Source organism: Phyllostomus discolor, chromosome 5 (assembly GCF_004126475.2).
Source record: "Phyllostomus discolor isolate MPI-MPIP mPhyDis1 chromosome 5, mPhyDis1.pri.v3, whole genome shotgun sequence".
NCBI classification, from domain to species: domain Eukaryota; kingdom Metazoa; phylum Chordata; class Mammalia; order Chiroptera; family Phyllostomidae; genus Phyllostomus; species Phyllostomus discolor.
In genome coordinates, this window is record NC_040907.2 from 24,862,732 (window position 1) to 24,877,550 (window position 14,819).

The 14,819-nt window shown below is 51.5% G+C and overlaps 2 protein-coding genes across 3 annotated transcripts in view; one reads left to right on the forward strand and one right to left on the reverse strand.

The window, feature by feature from the left end:
* On the forward strand, nucleotides 1-8,263 carry DNALI1 (dynein axonemal light intermediate chain 1). Of its 2 annotated transcripts, XM_028513144.2 has the most exons (6): nucleotides 1-148; nucleotides 669-814; nucleotides 2,532-2,701; nucleotides 3,710-3,888; nucleotides 4,223-4,387; nucleotides 6,529-8,263. In XM_028513144.2, the coding sequence occupies exons 1-6, from the start codon at nucleotides 8-10 to the stop codon at nucleotides 6,562-6,564; spliced, it is 837 nt and encodes a 278-aa protein (XP_028368945.2). In that variant the 5' UTR covers nucleotides 1-7; the 3' UTR covers nucleotides 6,565-8,263. The 2 variants fall into 2 exon arrangements, with proteins under 2 accessions (XP_028368945.2, XP_035881686.1); XM_036025793.1 differs by lacking the exon at nucleotides 4,223-4,387 and having other exon boundaries at nucleotides 6,529-6,661.
* GNL2 (G protein nucleolar 2) overlaps nucleotides 8,231-14,819 on the reverse strand; it is a 24,246-nt gene continuing 17,657 nt past the window's right edge. The window contains exons 12-16 of the mRNA XM_028513143.2: nucleotides 14,632-14,745; nucleotides 10,470-10,927; nucleotides 10,021-10,103; nucleotides 9,063-9,148; nucleotides 8,231-8,430 (exon numbers count right to left, since the gene is read on the reverse strand). Of these exons, the coding sequence (XP_028368944.1) occupies nucleotides 8,272-8,430; nucleotides 9,063-9,148; nucleotides 10,021-10,103; nucleotides 10,470-10,927; nucleotides 14,632-14,745 (900 nt within the window). The 3' untranslated portion in view covers nucleotides 8,231-8,271. The remainder of the gene's footprint in view (nucleotides 8,431-9,062; nucleotides 9,149-10,020; nucleotides 10,104-10,469; nucleotides 10,928-14,631; nucleotides 14,746-14,819) is intronic.

Here is a 14,819-nt window from a genome sequence, read left to right on the forward strand (position 1 = left end):
GGTTTCCATGGTGACGGTAAACAGGGCCCTGCCTGGAGGGGCTGCTGCTGAGCTACTCGCCGTCGCCATGATCCCCCCCTCGGACTCTCTGCTCAAGTATGACACCCCGGTGCTGGTGAGCCGGAACACGGAGAAACGGAGTCCCAAAGTAAGGACGGGTCACAGGGGACAAAGGAGCCCAGAAGCCCCAATGGGGAAAGACAAATGCCTGCGCTGAGGATGCAGAGTCCCGAGGGATGGAGGCTGAAGCAAATGGGAACAGAGGGAACTAGGATGTGGAAAGGAAGATGGGAGAGAAGTACAAACAAGAAGCCCAACTGTTGGGCGACTCTAGAGGGCAGATTTAGGACGGGGCAGGGAATCACTGGGAGATGAATGCGGCTCAACTGTTTTTCACGGCAGCCGCGTCCAAGAATAGATCTGGTACTGAAAGTACAGGCCTGAGCACCTGGGCCAAAAACATCGGTTCAGGTTGCCACAATCATTGGTTTGGGGTGGGACCAGAGACCCTTCGTGGCCTCCTTTAGCTCTGTCTTCTGCTGAGAAGACAGGTGGGGAAAGTGAGCTGGGAATAAGGGAGGGGTGTGTGGGAGACCTGGAGCAATGGCCAGGATGTGTGGAGCTTAGTGTCTGGTCACCTCCTGCCCTGATTTACCCCCTCTTCGCAGGCTCGGCCATTGAAAATCAGCCCTCAGCAACCTGGACCCTCAGGTCCAGTCCCACAGCCACCAAAGAGCAAGCTTCCCTCAACTGCTAGTGTCCCAGACCCTACAAAGCAGGCAGAAGAAATCTTGAATGCCATCCTACCCCCAAGGTAAAAAAAAAAAAAAAAAAGGCAAAGCAGGTGTAGTGACAAGAAGGCCCAGACTTTTGCATCCCAGAACTCGGGAACATGGAGAGAGGCATACTGCCTCTGATGCTGCCTGGGATTTCCTTCCTCCCAGCACCTCAGTGCTCCTGGAACTTACAGATGGCTGGGTCCCGGGAAGGTGGATCTCCCTTGTCCTCTGTCCACCCTTGTGTCCAGAGTCCTCTCACCAAGGCTTACAGCTTTAAATACCATCTGTAGGCTGATGGCTCCCATGTGTATATTTCCAGCCCTGTCCTCTCCCCTAAACTCCCATACATTCCACTACTTCCTCATTACTTTCATGAAGAGGCTAATAGACATCTCAAACTCAACATGTCCAAACTAACTCACAGATGTTTCTTCCTTTCACCAACCTGCTTATCCCCAGTCTTCTCTTTCTACTAGGGGTGCAGGCCACTTTTCATCCTTTTTGGCATTTCACACCACACGTTCTAGCCTTGACCAATTTCTGTTGTCCCCACCTGCAAATTACATCCCAGATCTGACCACGTTCACCGCCTCTGCTTCCACCATCTCGTTCCTAGTCCCTGTCTGGCACCTGTACTCCTTCAGTGGCCTCCCACCTGAAAACCTGGCTCCCACTCTTTGCCCTGACAATCTTTTCTCCTCCACACAGCCCCCAAAACCATAAGTCAGGTCACACCAGCTTCTGCCAGAAACTCTAATGACTTCCTATCTTACCCAGATGAAAATCCCAAGTCCATACAGCGATCTGGAAGACCTGGCATGATCTGGCCCTAATATCCCCGTGATCTTATCCCCTGTTATTCTCTTTCTTATTCACTCTGCTTGCTGTTTCTGAAACACCTCATTCTTTTCACCTCAGGGCTTGGACAGCTGCTGTTCTTACTGCCAAGGATGCTCCTCCCCCGATACCCACCTGGTTCCCTTCTTTTCTTCACGCAGGTCTTGCTTAAATGCCATGCCCTCAAGGGGGCCTTGAGAATCCTTGGAAAAGAGCACCTTCTTTCTCCCTTCATGATCCCCTTGCCCTGCTTCTCTCTTCTGTAGCCCCCTTACCACTGCCTGACATGCCTTTTCGACTGGAGATGGACATCAAAGACAGGGGGGAGTGATTTTTCTGTTGATTACCTCCCACCAATGCATGAAAGTCCTCCCCCCCAGGCTGTGTCTGCCCTTAGGCTCCCTCCCCATGATTCCAGATCATGGCCATTCCCCTGACACAAGGTTTGCTCTGAGGGCCTACACACCTTCAAGAGCCTCCCCACCCCCCAACTCACACATTTGTCTCTTTCTGACTGGCACAAGGTTTCTGGTGCCCTGTGTCTCCCGCCCCACAAGTCAGTGGGCAGTTCCCACTGGGCCTTCTGTTCAGATCAAGCAACAACCATAAATTTGTCCTGAACACATTAGGAGGGAAAGATCGGAACATGGGTGACGATTTCCCAGAGGGTCATAGGAAAGCAGAGGTTGCCCTGCCCCAAGACAGGGGTCGTGAGGAGGCAGCTCAATGGGTGTGACTTTGGAGCTGCACACTCCCCAAGGAAGAGGGAGCATAGAGGATTCTGGTGGGTTGGGGACTGAGCTGCCCCTCCCTCCTGCTCAGGAGAGAGCTCAAAGGGCCATCTCTACTCACGTCCTGAGCCCCCACTCTCTCTGGTAATGGGTTTTGCTCAGCCTGGCTGTGTCTGTGCCGCAGGGAGTGGGTGGAAGACACGCAGCTATGGATCCAGCAGGTGTCCAGCACCCCCAGCACCAGGATGGATGTGGTGCACCTCCAGGAGCAGCTGGACCTGAAGCTGCAGCAGCGGCAGGCCAGGGAGACTGGCATCTGCCCTGTCCGCAGGGAGCTCTACTCGCAGTGTTTCGGTGAGTGGCCTGCCGGGTGGGGCGGCAGTACACTCTGCTGCCTCTTTCTCTTCCCCTTCAGCACAGCCCCAAGCTCTGAGGATGCTTGAGCTGAAGCCCACCCCATCTGGAATCATCTGTCTCCCCGCACCTGTCTCACCTGGAGTCTGCTAAATGCATCCTCTTCCTCCTCCCAGCCCTGCCTCTCCTGTTTGTTGCAGGTCAGCCTGGCAACCTGGTTCCTCACCCCTTAGCAGATGCTTGCAGTAAACGAGAACATTCCTTTTAAATCTTTGTTTTTTCCAAGATTCCAGTAATAAGCATGTGTCGGTTTTTTAATCAGAAAAATGTATGTTCCGTATTTATATCTACCCATCAACATTCAGCCCTTGGTCAGAAACTGTCTCAGGGTGATGTGCTGTTAGCTGACAGACACAGGGACTCCAGCTCTCGCTCCTCGAGTGCTGGTGTACAGTGGCTGTCCTCCAGCCCAGGGGCACGTCCCACGTGGGCTCTGACATGCAAACTGCCCCCAAGCCCTGGGAACACTGTGGTCTGAGCGTGATTGTGTTTGCCTTCCAGGTCAGCATTCACGGAGGAGATGGGCGGGCAAGCTCTAGATGGGGCTGTTCAGCCCCAAAGCAGTCCAGCCAAGGAGACACATAGGATTTCCCAGCTGCTTTAAAGCAGCCACCATTTTCAAATTGAAAAGTCAGATTTCTTTGAACAGTATCCAGTTCTTGGCTGAGGATGGAGGACAGGAGCCTCGTGCTGCAAACAAACCTGGGGCTCCCGTCTCCCTCTGCCCCGGGCTGGCCAACTGCCTCTACTCCCAAGTGCCAGGTTCAGAGCCATGGCTGCAAGGCTAGGCCCCTGGGACCACTGAGGGCCCCTCCCTGAGATCTGTCTCCAAGTGAGGGGGACACACCCTAGCACCCTTCCCAGTAGGAAGTGTGGTTTGCAGCAGACGTGGTGCATTCTCTCTCCCGGCCTTTTCTGACCCCCCTGTGTGTGCGCGCGCGCCGGAAGATGAGCTGATTCGTCAGGTGACCATCAACTGTGCGGAGAGGGGGCTGCTGCTGCTGCGAGTCCGGGACGAGATCCGCATGACCATCGCTGCCTACCAGACCCTGTATGAGAGCAGCGTGGCGTTTGGCATGAGGAAGGCGCTTCAGGCTGAACAGGGGAAGTCAGACATGGAGAGGAAAGTGAGTGGGGTTTACACGAGCCTTTGGCCCTCTCTGACTCCTCTGTCTCAGGCCCACATGGTTGTCATTCTGGCCCTGAATTCTGGCCCCTAGGGTGCTCTCCATCACCTGAGTGAGGACCCTTGGGTCAGAGTGTCAGCACCAGTCTGGTCATGGCAGGGTTGTCTCCTTCCTCTTGGACGTGCATGCCAGGCACTGACCTCCCACTGGGTGGCAGTGCAGATCCTGGCAATGTCGGGTTGGGCAGCTGTGTTCCAGGTCCCCTCCACCCAGGCGTTCAAGCCACCCCATCCCGTTGGTAACATCCCGGCATGACTAGGGTTTCTGCCCTTAGATTGCAGAATTAGAAGCGGAAAAGAGAGACTTGGAGAGACAAGTGAATGAGCAGAAGGCAAAATGTGAGGCCACGGAGAAGAGGGAGAGCGAGAGGAGGCAGGTGGAGGAGAAGAAGCACAACGAGGAGATTCAGTTCCTGAAGCGCACGAATCAGCAGCTGAAGGTAATCATCACGCGAGCTCAGGTGGAGGCGCTGGCCCACCTGCCCTCCCAGGCACACAGGCCACCCATCGGGTTCCTCTTCCTCCGGGTGACTTTAAATCACAGGTGGCAAACACAAGGCCCGCGGGCTGAATCCAGCTCTCCACCTTGTTTTATCCAGCCCGGCACCTTGTTTCTACCCAGCGGCAGTGCTGAGCTCTCACTTAACTGTTAAAGAGTAGTTACATTGATACAGTCCTAAAGTGACATTCAGCCCTTTGAAGGCAACTTTGGGGCTGATGTGGCCCCCAGTGAAAATGAGTTTGACACCCTTGCAAGTTTAAATACTTGCCCACCTGCACTGCCCAGGGGTAAAGGAAGCTGACTTTCAAGGTGGGTGGGAGAGGAAGGTTCATTACCCAGCTTCTCCTTCCATCTGGTTCTGGAGGGGGGCTCTATTCTCAACTCCGAAGCCCCATGATGCCTCAGCCTGGCTTGCCAGTGGAGGTTTTCCCCCCTTGGAAAAAAAGCTGCTCATCCTTGGGAGAGGGGGCTATGACAAGACAAGGAACTTCTCTTCCCTCGGCAGCTGGTGATCGGGAGCCCAACTAGAGTGGCGGGAGCTCTGCAGCACGGGAGTGCTGGCCCTCCTGCAGTCAACCCCCCCCCCCCCCCCCAGGCACTGCATTGGGGCGGGCAGCAAAGGCCCTTGGAGAGAGAACCTTTTAAAATCAGGGACCTTCCCTGGCTGTGTGCTCAGAGGAGCTGGGTTGTAGGTGTTTTTCCTGAAAGCCCTCTTGTGGGTGTATACTTTGATCCAGCCAAGCTGAAGGAAAGGCAAGGAAGGCGGTGGGGGGGAAAGGGCTGGGCAGGGGCCAGGCCTCTAGCCCTCCAGGCTGTCTGGTCCAGAGGTTCTCAAAGGTTGGGGTCCAGACCCGCATCATCCTCATCACCTGGCAACTGTTAGGAATGCAGCTGACTGGCCCTGCCCCAGATCTACTGAATCAGAAATTTCTGGGTGGGGGGTCTAACAGTCTGGCCTAATAAGGTCTCCAGGTGATTCCAACGTTTGCTCAAGTTTGAGAATCACTGTTCTGGATACATGTATGGTCTATCAATGTTTTGTGGCTGCCTCCCATGGTCCTGGCTGGAAAGGGCCCCTGGACTTTTCTCCCTCTCCTCCCTGGTCTCATAGAAGCTTACATTCAGGCGATTGGCAGGCTTGTTGGCACTACAGACCAAGAAAGAGAAGCACTTGAGATAAAGGGCGTGTGTTAACAGCTAGTGCGGGATGAGAGATTTTCTCGATGCTGAGCTTAACAAAAACAAAGAAAAGCTAGAAACATTCACCGCCAGATGTGCATCTGTTTACTTAGCAGCCTCTGAAGCCTCCCCCCTTATCTGCTGCATCCCTTTATCATAAGCCCGGTTCCTCCCGTAGCAGGGCACTGGCAGCAAGAGCAAAGCGGAATACCTTGGCATCTTTCTCACATTTACAAGCAACCTTGTAATCCCCAGAGTGAAGGACTCTTTAGAAGTGAGTTATTTGTATTGGCTCAGAACTGCTCTGCAAATAAAAGTGCTTGCAGTCCCCGGGATAGACCTACTTACAGATCTGTCCACATACCGTGGTAGTGAACTGTGTTACTGGCTGCCAGAGGAGCAGAGCAAACAACTCCCAAGTGTCTTCGGCTTTACGTACAAGACGGACAGCTCCTTCCTCACTGGTAGCAATTTTCTCTAATTGGGTGTCAAGTTGTCTTAGTGGCTGAAAATTTGCTGTTTCCCAAACCTCTTGTCCCAGCACAGAGCTCCCAGGATCCCAAAGTTCAACTCCACAGACATACTTAGGTCTGAAATCTGAGCCATGAGAAACCACTATTTCAACAACTTTTATTCAATTTCCTTTTCAATGCTTTGTGTTATGCGCCGAGCCGTTATTGTATGGAAACCAGGACAGCTCTGGTTTCTCCTCATGTAGCACGACTCTGTGCCAAGTCAGAAACCAGCTAATCTAGAAAATATGGAGTTGGGAATGAAGGGAAAAAATAGCTTGGAGTGGCAGCAATGGGATAATCCTTCCCAGAGACTTTTATCACCTCTCAGCTATTTGTGTTAGGCTGCAAGTTTCAAATATTAATGGAGTTTGTTTTTGTTTTTCAGGCCCAACTGGAAGGCATTATTGCACCAAAGAAGTGATAATTTCCATATGGGTCTCACAAGCGCTACTACCCCATCCTAAGACCTTTGTAATAAAAAGCTGGTTTCCTGAAGGAACATGCCATACCCTCCCCCGATCACCATCTATGTCCTTGTCGGAAGTCACGTCACTGCCCCAGTGTCAGGAAACACCTCGGTCTGGCAGCCAGGCTCCTGGCCGGGCAGTGGAAGGTGGTGCAGGCTGGATGGTCTCCGTACGTGGCCAGCCTTGGGATCTGCCGGCTCAAATAGTAAACCTCAGAATCCACCCCCTTCTGCTGCATCCCTCTCAGGTGAAGCAACTGCTTGCTCACCAGCCCATACTAACACTTCTGGCCGAATGCAGTTGCTCCTGTCCCCCCATTTCTGGCCCACACTTCACTCTGTACATTAATTTGGGCTCCTCTGGCCTCAGTCGTTCCCTTCTCTGACGGCTTTTCATCAGCCCTGCTCTAGCTCAGTGCTAGTAACTCACTTTGGAGGATGGGGTTTGCACTGGACCATCTGACCCCTTCCTCCCATTTCAGACAGCCCAGGCAAGGGGGCAACGGCAGCAAACCCGTGGCTTTTAAGTAAATGTTTCCTGGAAAGTGCGACAAGTCCCAGTGTCCAGTGGCAGCTGCTTGTACCTCAGCTCCTCCCCCAGCACCAGTTTGTTCGTTTCAGTCTACAGGACACTGAACCCTTGGCCAACACCCCTCTAACTAGCTACGTCTAATGACGGGAGAGGTGCCCAAACCTCACATGCAGCTCTGATTGTTAATGACCAGGCGACGGGCTGCAGGCAACTGCATTTTACTGTTCTTCTTAAGTTAAAGTTTGGAGGCTTGGGTCTCGGCTGACTTTGTAGACCTAGAAGACTCCGTGAGTGACACAAATCTTTAATTCAGGACAGACCAGGGTGGGCTAGGGCAGCAGGCCGCGGGACTGACATCCTTCACATTTCCCAAGCAACCCACCTAAGGAATGAACGTTCCCTCTCCAGTGGGAGTGCTTCTCCAGTGCTCAGTGTGGCCCCGAGAGGTGTGAAGAGGGGCTGTCCGCAGCAGAGCCGCGGCCTGCGGGTTGGGGCTCGGAGGCTCCCTGAAGAGCGGCGGTCCTGCAGCTGCGCCCCACTCGCAAACTTGAAGTCACAGCCTCCACCCTCATCCCAGGTCCCGAGGAATTCTAAGACTCCCTGGGACCTGTCTGCTCAAGAATGCTGGTCGGAGATGGACTCCTGCCAGGACCCCTGCACAGTGGGGCACGCATGTCCCGACTGGATCCACCTACCAGGCACAACGAGGGACAACAGAAACTGCTGTCGCTTTTTTTTTCTTTGTATTTTAAAGCCTAGGCCACATACATTACATCCATGACACTGTGTTCTTTTTACTGTTCCATCCAAACACTGCTAATGCCAGTACAAAAGAAATACTACCGCACTCTCCATTTTACTCATCCCCGCTTCTGTCAGACATTTACGTGGCAGGGTTTCACTCTGGAGGAACCAGGAGGCCGATTCCAGGCTCGAGGCGCCAACGGACCCCACTGGGGAAACCCGAGGGGCGGGGACGCTGTGCCCTCACTGGCACCGGTGAATGGTTTCAGCTGTTGGCCTCGAAACAAAGGCACTGTGGCCTCAGAAATGCCAACCGGGCAGGAAGAAAATGAACGCAGTTTCTAATGGCATATTTTTGTATAATTTAATAAACAGCCTTTAAAATGTTACTGCCACTGCTTATGCTTGCATTTTTTGTGTTTGTGTGTCTGTCCCTCCGAGTCACTGGTCTTCTTCTTGTTCCTGTTCCTGTTCTTCACGTTGTGTGTTTCATAGTAGCGGACACCAACTTTTTTGGATTTTTGCTGCCGTTCTGCTCGCCTCCGCTGTAAAAAAAGGCGAGCTGTTCAAACTCTAAAAATCACCAAGCAGGTCCCCACTTCTGAGCCCCACTCCTGTGCTCCCCCAACCACAGGGAGCAGTCGGTGCGGACCCTGAGGGAGGGCTCACCTCCCACGGTGGTTCGTGACAACGCCGTGTTCCAGACTCGGCTGGCCGAGCCCTCGTCCAAGGCCTGGACCCTTTCTACCGCACTCCTGACGTGCAGTCCCCTGGCCAGGGGCCGAACACTTGCAATGACAAGCTCTTCCCCTCTGCAGTCGGCCCACTGTAGCTCTGAGAGCCCAGTTACAACACCAGCGTTCCAGGGAGCAGCGATCTGCCTGCCTAGGAGCAGCTCTGCTCCTCGCCTGTCATCTCCTTGGGGCCACATAAAACCAAACAACTCTTCCACCTGACAGGCCACATTTGAGGACAGTGATCAGGACCCCCTAAACCATAAGACACAAACTCAAGACCTTTCTCCACTGGGTCAACTCCTGACCCTATGTAACTGCCCTCTACTGGGTCCCTTGAACTCAGCGCTAGACCACAAGTTTCAGAAAGAGCGCAGCTTAAGGACGGGGCTCCTCCTCTCTCCTCTCCACACCCGATGATACTGAAGGCCAAAAGCACGTACTTCCTTAGATGTAAGCGTCTTGCGAGCTTTATTCGAGCGCTCCTCTTCCCTGTGTGCCTTCCTCTTCTTTCCCTTTTTGGCAGGCGCTAGAGACATTGAACACACACAGAAAACAAACAGGAATTTTTTATTCAAAATGTGTCTAAGAGTCCTAAAGTGGGAATGAGTGGGATGTGCTAGAAGAAGGAAGAAGGCCAGAGAGCATGGAACCCGGCGAGCAAAGCACACAGTGAAGCAGAGCTGGAAGGGTGCCAGGCCGGGGGGTCCCCTGGGCCACGGCAGTGCAGGCAGCTGCGTCCTGAAAACACCTCCTTGATTTAAAAGCTGTTAGTCCAATGGAGTAAAAATAAATAAATAAATGCACGAACCACCAGCCCACTGCAAAAGATAAAATCTGCCTGAAGATCTTAAATTATAAGATCAACAATGCACCCTGTTTAAGAGGAAGTTTCCTGAATTACCAATTTAATCCTAAGAAATGTGCAGAATAAAAAGTGGATAATCAGCCCTGGCTGGTGTAGCTCAGTGGATTGAGCGTGGGCTGCGAACCAAAGCATCACAGGTTTGATTCCCAGTCAGGGCACATGCCTGGGTTGTAGGCCACAGCCCCCAGCAACCGCACATTGATGTTTCTCTCTCTCTTTCTCCCTCCCTTCCCTCTCTAAAAATAAATAAATAAATAAAATGTTAAAAAAAAAAAATGTTCCAAGGAACTTCAAGTCCATAAGATACTTGGCCCCTTCCCAAAATTGCCAGTTACATCATTTGGGAAAGAGACTCTAAAAAAAAAAAAAAAGTGGATAATCCAATTTGTATAGTAAATGGATTGTGGAACCTCAGAAATCTGCTGGGTGTAAATAACTGTGTGGATAATGACAGTGCAAGATAATTTGGAAAGTCAGCTTGAATTTCCCAAAGATGCAAATCACATCTAAATGATTTAATAATTTAACTCTACCTGCATCTTCCACATCTTCTTCAGCTGTTCTCCTCTGCTCTTCAGATTTTGCAAAAATCTTTTCACTTAGTCCCTTGGATATCCTGAAACAGAGAAGTGACGTCACGAAGCCATCCCACACTCCCCTCCACTGCCCAGGTCGCGTGCGGACTGAGGACAGCCTGGCAGACAAAAGATGGCCCACTCTTCTTCACACAGCCACCTCCGCTGGGAGAAGGCGTCACCCAGCGGTTTTTGCAGCTCTCTGGGCATTTCTAAAAGACAACAATGAAGCTTCTCATGTTTTACGGAGCTGAATGTTTTAAAATATAACATCACTTTTTAAAAATGTGGGCAATACCCCCAGGCCCCTACCTCTCCGCTGCCCCAGTAAATGTATCACGCCGATACGGCAAGTTTCCTGGAAAGAAAGGAGCAAAGTGCAATTCACGAGGAGATAAACGCAATACCTGACTGCCGAAAACTTTTTCGCTTTGGCTTTGTTTAAGAACTTCTGATATTTGGCGATCTTTTCATCCAGGGCCTTAATTACTGCCTTGGTGTCATGCTCCACGTGCTCTTCCTGGGACTCCTCCGGGGAATGCTCTTCCTCACTGTCACCCCGCTGCCCCTGCTCCTCCTCCTCCTCCGCAGAAGAGCTCTCAAGCTCATCGTCGACATCTGACATCTCCAGGGGAACCAGGTCATCCCCCGAAAACTCAGGCACGACGTTGATTTTGCCGAAGTTCTGCCGAACCCGCGCGAGGATCTGCTGCATCTCTGAGCTGGTGTCACAGTGACTGCTCTCCCCTCCTTCCTTCTTCTCGGTGACGGAGTCCAACTCTTCACCGATGGCTTCTGTGCTTTCCTCCTCTGGGTGGTTCTGGGTTGTTTCTGTGGCAGCTTCCAAAGATGGCGAGGGTGCAGTCTGTTCAGGCCCAAAGGGGTGGGGGTGGGGGAGAGAAATGGAATCAGAAAATAAAAGCTGAATTTCTGAATTTATACCTTGCTCTCAAGTGAGGCAATCCTCTTCTCAGGACTAGGGGGAGTACTGAAAACACCCACACTGGAGTCACATCACTAATCTGTTGTAAGCCAATGTGCATTAAACCCAGAACACAGCCAGCAATAAAGATCAAACGGACTACGCCTGCGGTTCCAAAGGAGGAAACCACCACGAGTATTTAATCACTGTAACCAGTCACCGATTTACTGAGACAGGTAAGATTCGCTACACCGTCCTGAGGATTGTAAGGATGGGGGCTGTGGAGTAAATACATTCAAGATTCACACCCACATCTACATAAGGAAAACAGTTTTCTTAGTTTAGAAAGTGTCAAGTACTGAGGAGCAGCCCTGGGGAGACATCTAGAAGGAAGGGTGTGAGTTCAGAAGCAGCAAAAACATGGAAATGACTATTGTCTTTTATGTAATGGTGCAAAGACAAGTACGTGCCAGACTTTATACTGATGCTTCACAGATGTAGCATTTTAGTCTTGCAAATGAAATTCACAGAACTTAATGATTTAAAAAAAGTGCTAAATAAATCAGGAATCCATGAAATTCAGGGAACTACATATAAAATGTATATACACATTTGTGTACATTTTTCTAGCAACATGATTTTTTCCCAGCTTTTGGAATCTCAAGGCAGTATCTACCACCATCACCACACACACACACAAAAGACAAGACTCACAGAGTGGGAGGAACTAATTATCTAAACTTAGTGACGGGATATGAAGGATTCACGGTACTCCACTGCTTCCACGTAGGATCACAGACAGCAGGGATGGACTCCCTCTGACCCCGTGGCTCCCTGATTCCGGACGTCTGTGGCTTTCCCACCCCGCCCCCTTGCCCAACATGTCCCAGCCCCACGACTTCCGTCAGGACTGTGAACACATCAAGCCTTCTTCTCCCTCAGGTGCTCTGGGTGCTCTGCTCCCCGAGCCCAGAATGTTCTCCTCCTAAGACATCCATATAGCGCCTGCCTCACATCAACACAGTCTCCGCTAAGACGCCATCGCCTCAGATCACCACACGTACACAAGCACTCCTGTCTACCACAGACCCCTCACCTGGGGTCAGTTCTCCTCACTGCAATCAATACTTCTGACAGGTGTGTATGTTTTACATAATAAAAATACCTATTTGGTCTTTGACCCTAGCTAGGTCCTGGCAAAAATCCTTGGAAATTTCTGAGTAAAGACAAGGGTTTCTTTTGTTGCTCATAAAAGCTCCTTTCGGGCCCAGACTGGTGTGGCTCAGTGGTTGAGTGCCGGCCTGTGAATCAAAGGGTTGCTGGTTCAAGTCCCAGTCAGGGCACGTGCCTGGGTTGCGGGCCAGGCCCCCAGTAGGGGGTGTGCGAAAAGCAACCACACACTGATGTTTTTTTCCTTCTTTCTCCCTCCCTTCCCCTCTCAAAAATAAAATGTTCAAAAAATAAAAATAAAAGCTCCTTTCCCCCGCACCAGAGTTTATGCTACGAAGATGCCATGTCATGGCAGGGACTCCTTGGCATGACGGCTGCTCACCAGGAAGCCCAAGCAACTGATTAGGGGGCTGGAGATCAAACTCAACGACCAAGGGCCAATGATTAGATCAACTACGTCAATGTGATGAAACCTCCCTCAACCTCCTGAAGAACAGGGCATGGGAGCTTCTGGGCTGGTGGGCATACTGGTGTGCCAGGAGGGCAGCGTGCCCGGGGAACAGCATGAAACCCTGTGCCACCCCCACCCCATTTCTTGTCCCATGCCTCTCTTTCACTTGGCTCTTCCTGGGTTGTATGCTTTATGACGACGGGTAGTCATAAGTAAAGCACTTTTTCTGAGTTCCATTGAGTTGTTTTAGCAAATTACAGACCTGGGAACCATTTACTTATTCAGACACAGGAAAGGAGGCACAAAGAGAGGGAGAGAAACATTGATGTGAGAAGTATGAATTGGTCGCTGCTCCTACATGCCCCAACAGGGCACTGAACCCACAACCCAGGCATGTGCCCAGACAAGGAATCAAACCGGAGACCCTCCGCTTTGCATTATGACGCCCAACCAACTGAGCCACACCAGTCCGGCCGGGGACCCTCAGATCTGTAGTCGGCTGGGCAGAAGTGCAGGACAGCCTGAGAACCACGCCTGCAGCTGGGATCTGCAGTGGGAGCAGTCATGTGGGACTGAGACCTTACCCTGTGGGGTCCGCCTCTGGGAGTTAGTGTCAGAGAACTGCGGAATTCATATGGAAGAACAAAATGTATTTGGTACCAGAAAAAAACACACACTTCTCCACTGGCATATATGGGGTAGGCAAAAGTAGGTTTACAGCTGTTGGTATGGAAAAAGACATGCAGGTCATGTTATTACGATAGCTTTGTTAACTCAAAAGAACGTCATCACAACGGTACACCTACCGTTGCCCACCCCGGATATCCATATGCAAGTGTCATATGTGCATGCACATAATGTGCAGGAGGCCCGGGCCTCGTCTGCTTCTCAATGCAGCCCCTCTAGTACCCAGAGGAGTGCCTGGCACACAGGACACAGGCAACACCTTTTTGCTGAATGAATGAATCAATGAATAAACAACTTAATGTGCAAAGATGGGAGAGAAATTATTTTGTTTGGTTTGTTTTGTTTGTTAGGACTAGTGGGAGAAAGTTGATTAACATCATTTTCAGGTATGTTGATTTTAAAATACTGGAGAAAACCCTCACTGGTGTGGCTCAGTGGACTGAGTGCTGGCCTGCAAACCAAATGGTCACTGCTTCGATTCCCAGTCAGGGCACAAGACTGGGTTGCGGGCCAGGTCCCCAGTTGGGGGCGCACGAGAGGCAAGCGCACACTGATGTTTCTCTCTCTCTTTCTCCCTCCCTTTCCCTTTCTCTAAAAATAAAATCTTTTAAAAAATAAAATAAAATACTGGAGAAAATATTCAACCAGAAGTTTCTAGCTGACAACGGAAACTCTAGGAATGAGCTCAGGTAGGAGGAAACCAGAGCTCCGTGGACTCCCAAGCTCAGCATGGAAGCGAAACTCAAAGTCCCCTCTTCAAGAGAGTTCGCCGAGCTCTGAGAATGACCCTATAAAGAGAAAACAAAGGTGCTAAAGCTGGAGCCCACAGAAGTCCACAGCCAAGGTAGACTTGGAAATGCAGCAGGAGGAAAGTGTCTCCATCCAGCCCCGAGGCCCCAAATCTAAGGCTTCTCTTCCTGAGTGTGGCCTGTGCCACTGTCCTTTCCCACCTGACTGGAGCTGCTTCACGGCAAGGGCTATGCCACTTATTCCCTCATCCCCTGTGCCTGGGCATGGCTGGGTCCCACAAATGCCTGTTCAAGAAATGAATCTTGCAAATGCCTGTTCCTCAAGCGTAAGAAAAGACACAAGTACCAGAAAAGCACTTATATTTAACGAGCTTTCTTTTTTCAAGGCCCTAAAGACGGGTATTTAAAATTGGTCTTCTGTCACACATCTCCTCTCTGGTCTCCAAATGCCCCCCGCCCACGAGGGCATGGTGATGGCACTCCGGACCGAGAGACGCTGCAGCAGAACTACCTTCCCCACACGGGGTAATCGAGACCCCGCACTAGCTTGGTAACCATGCTCTCCAACAGGTGGGTCCGCCCGTCCTTACCTGGGGGGCTGCAGGGGGCTCTGCATTGGGCGGCTTGACGAAGAAAGGGATGCGGCCCCTCTGCCAGTCGTTGAGAACCATCTTGCCCACAGTCTGCAAGTCGGGCTCGCCGCCCTGGAACATCACAGAGAGAGACTCCCAGTTAAATTCAGGGAGCAAAACCACCCCCCAGTTTGGAGGCCCGGCAG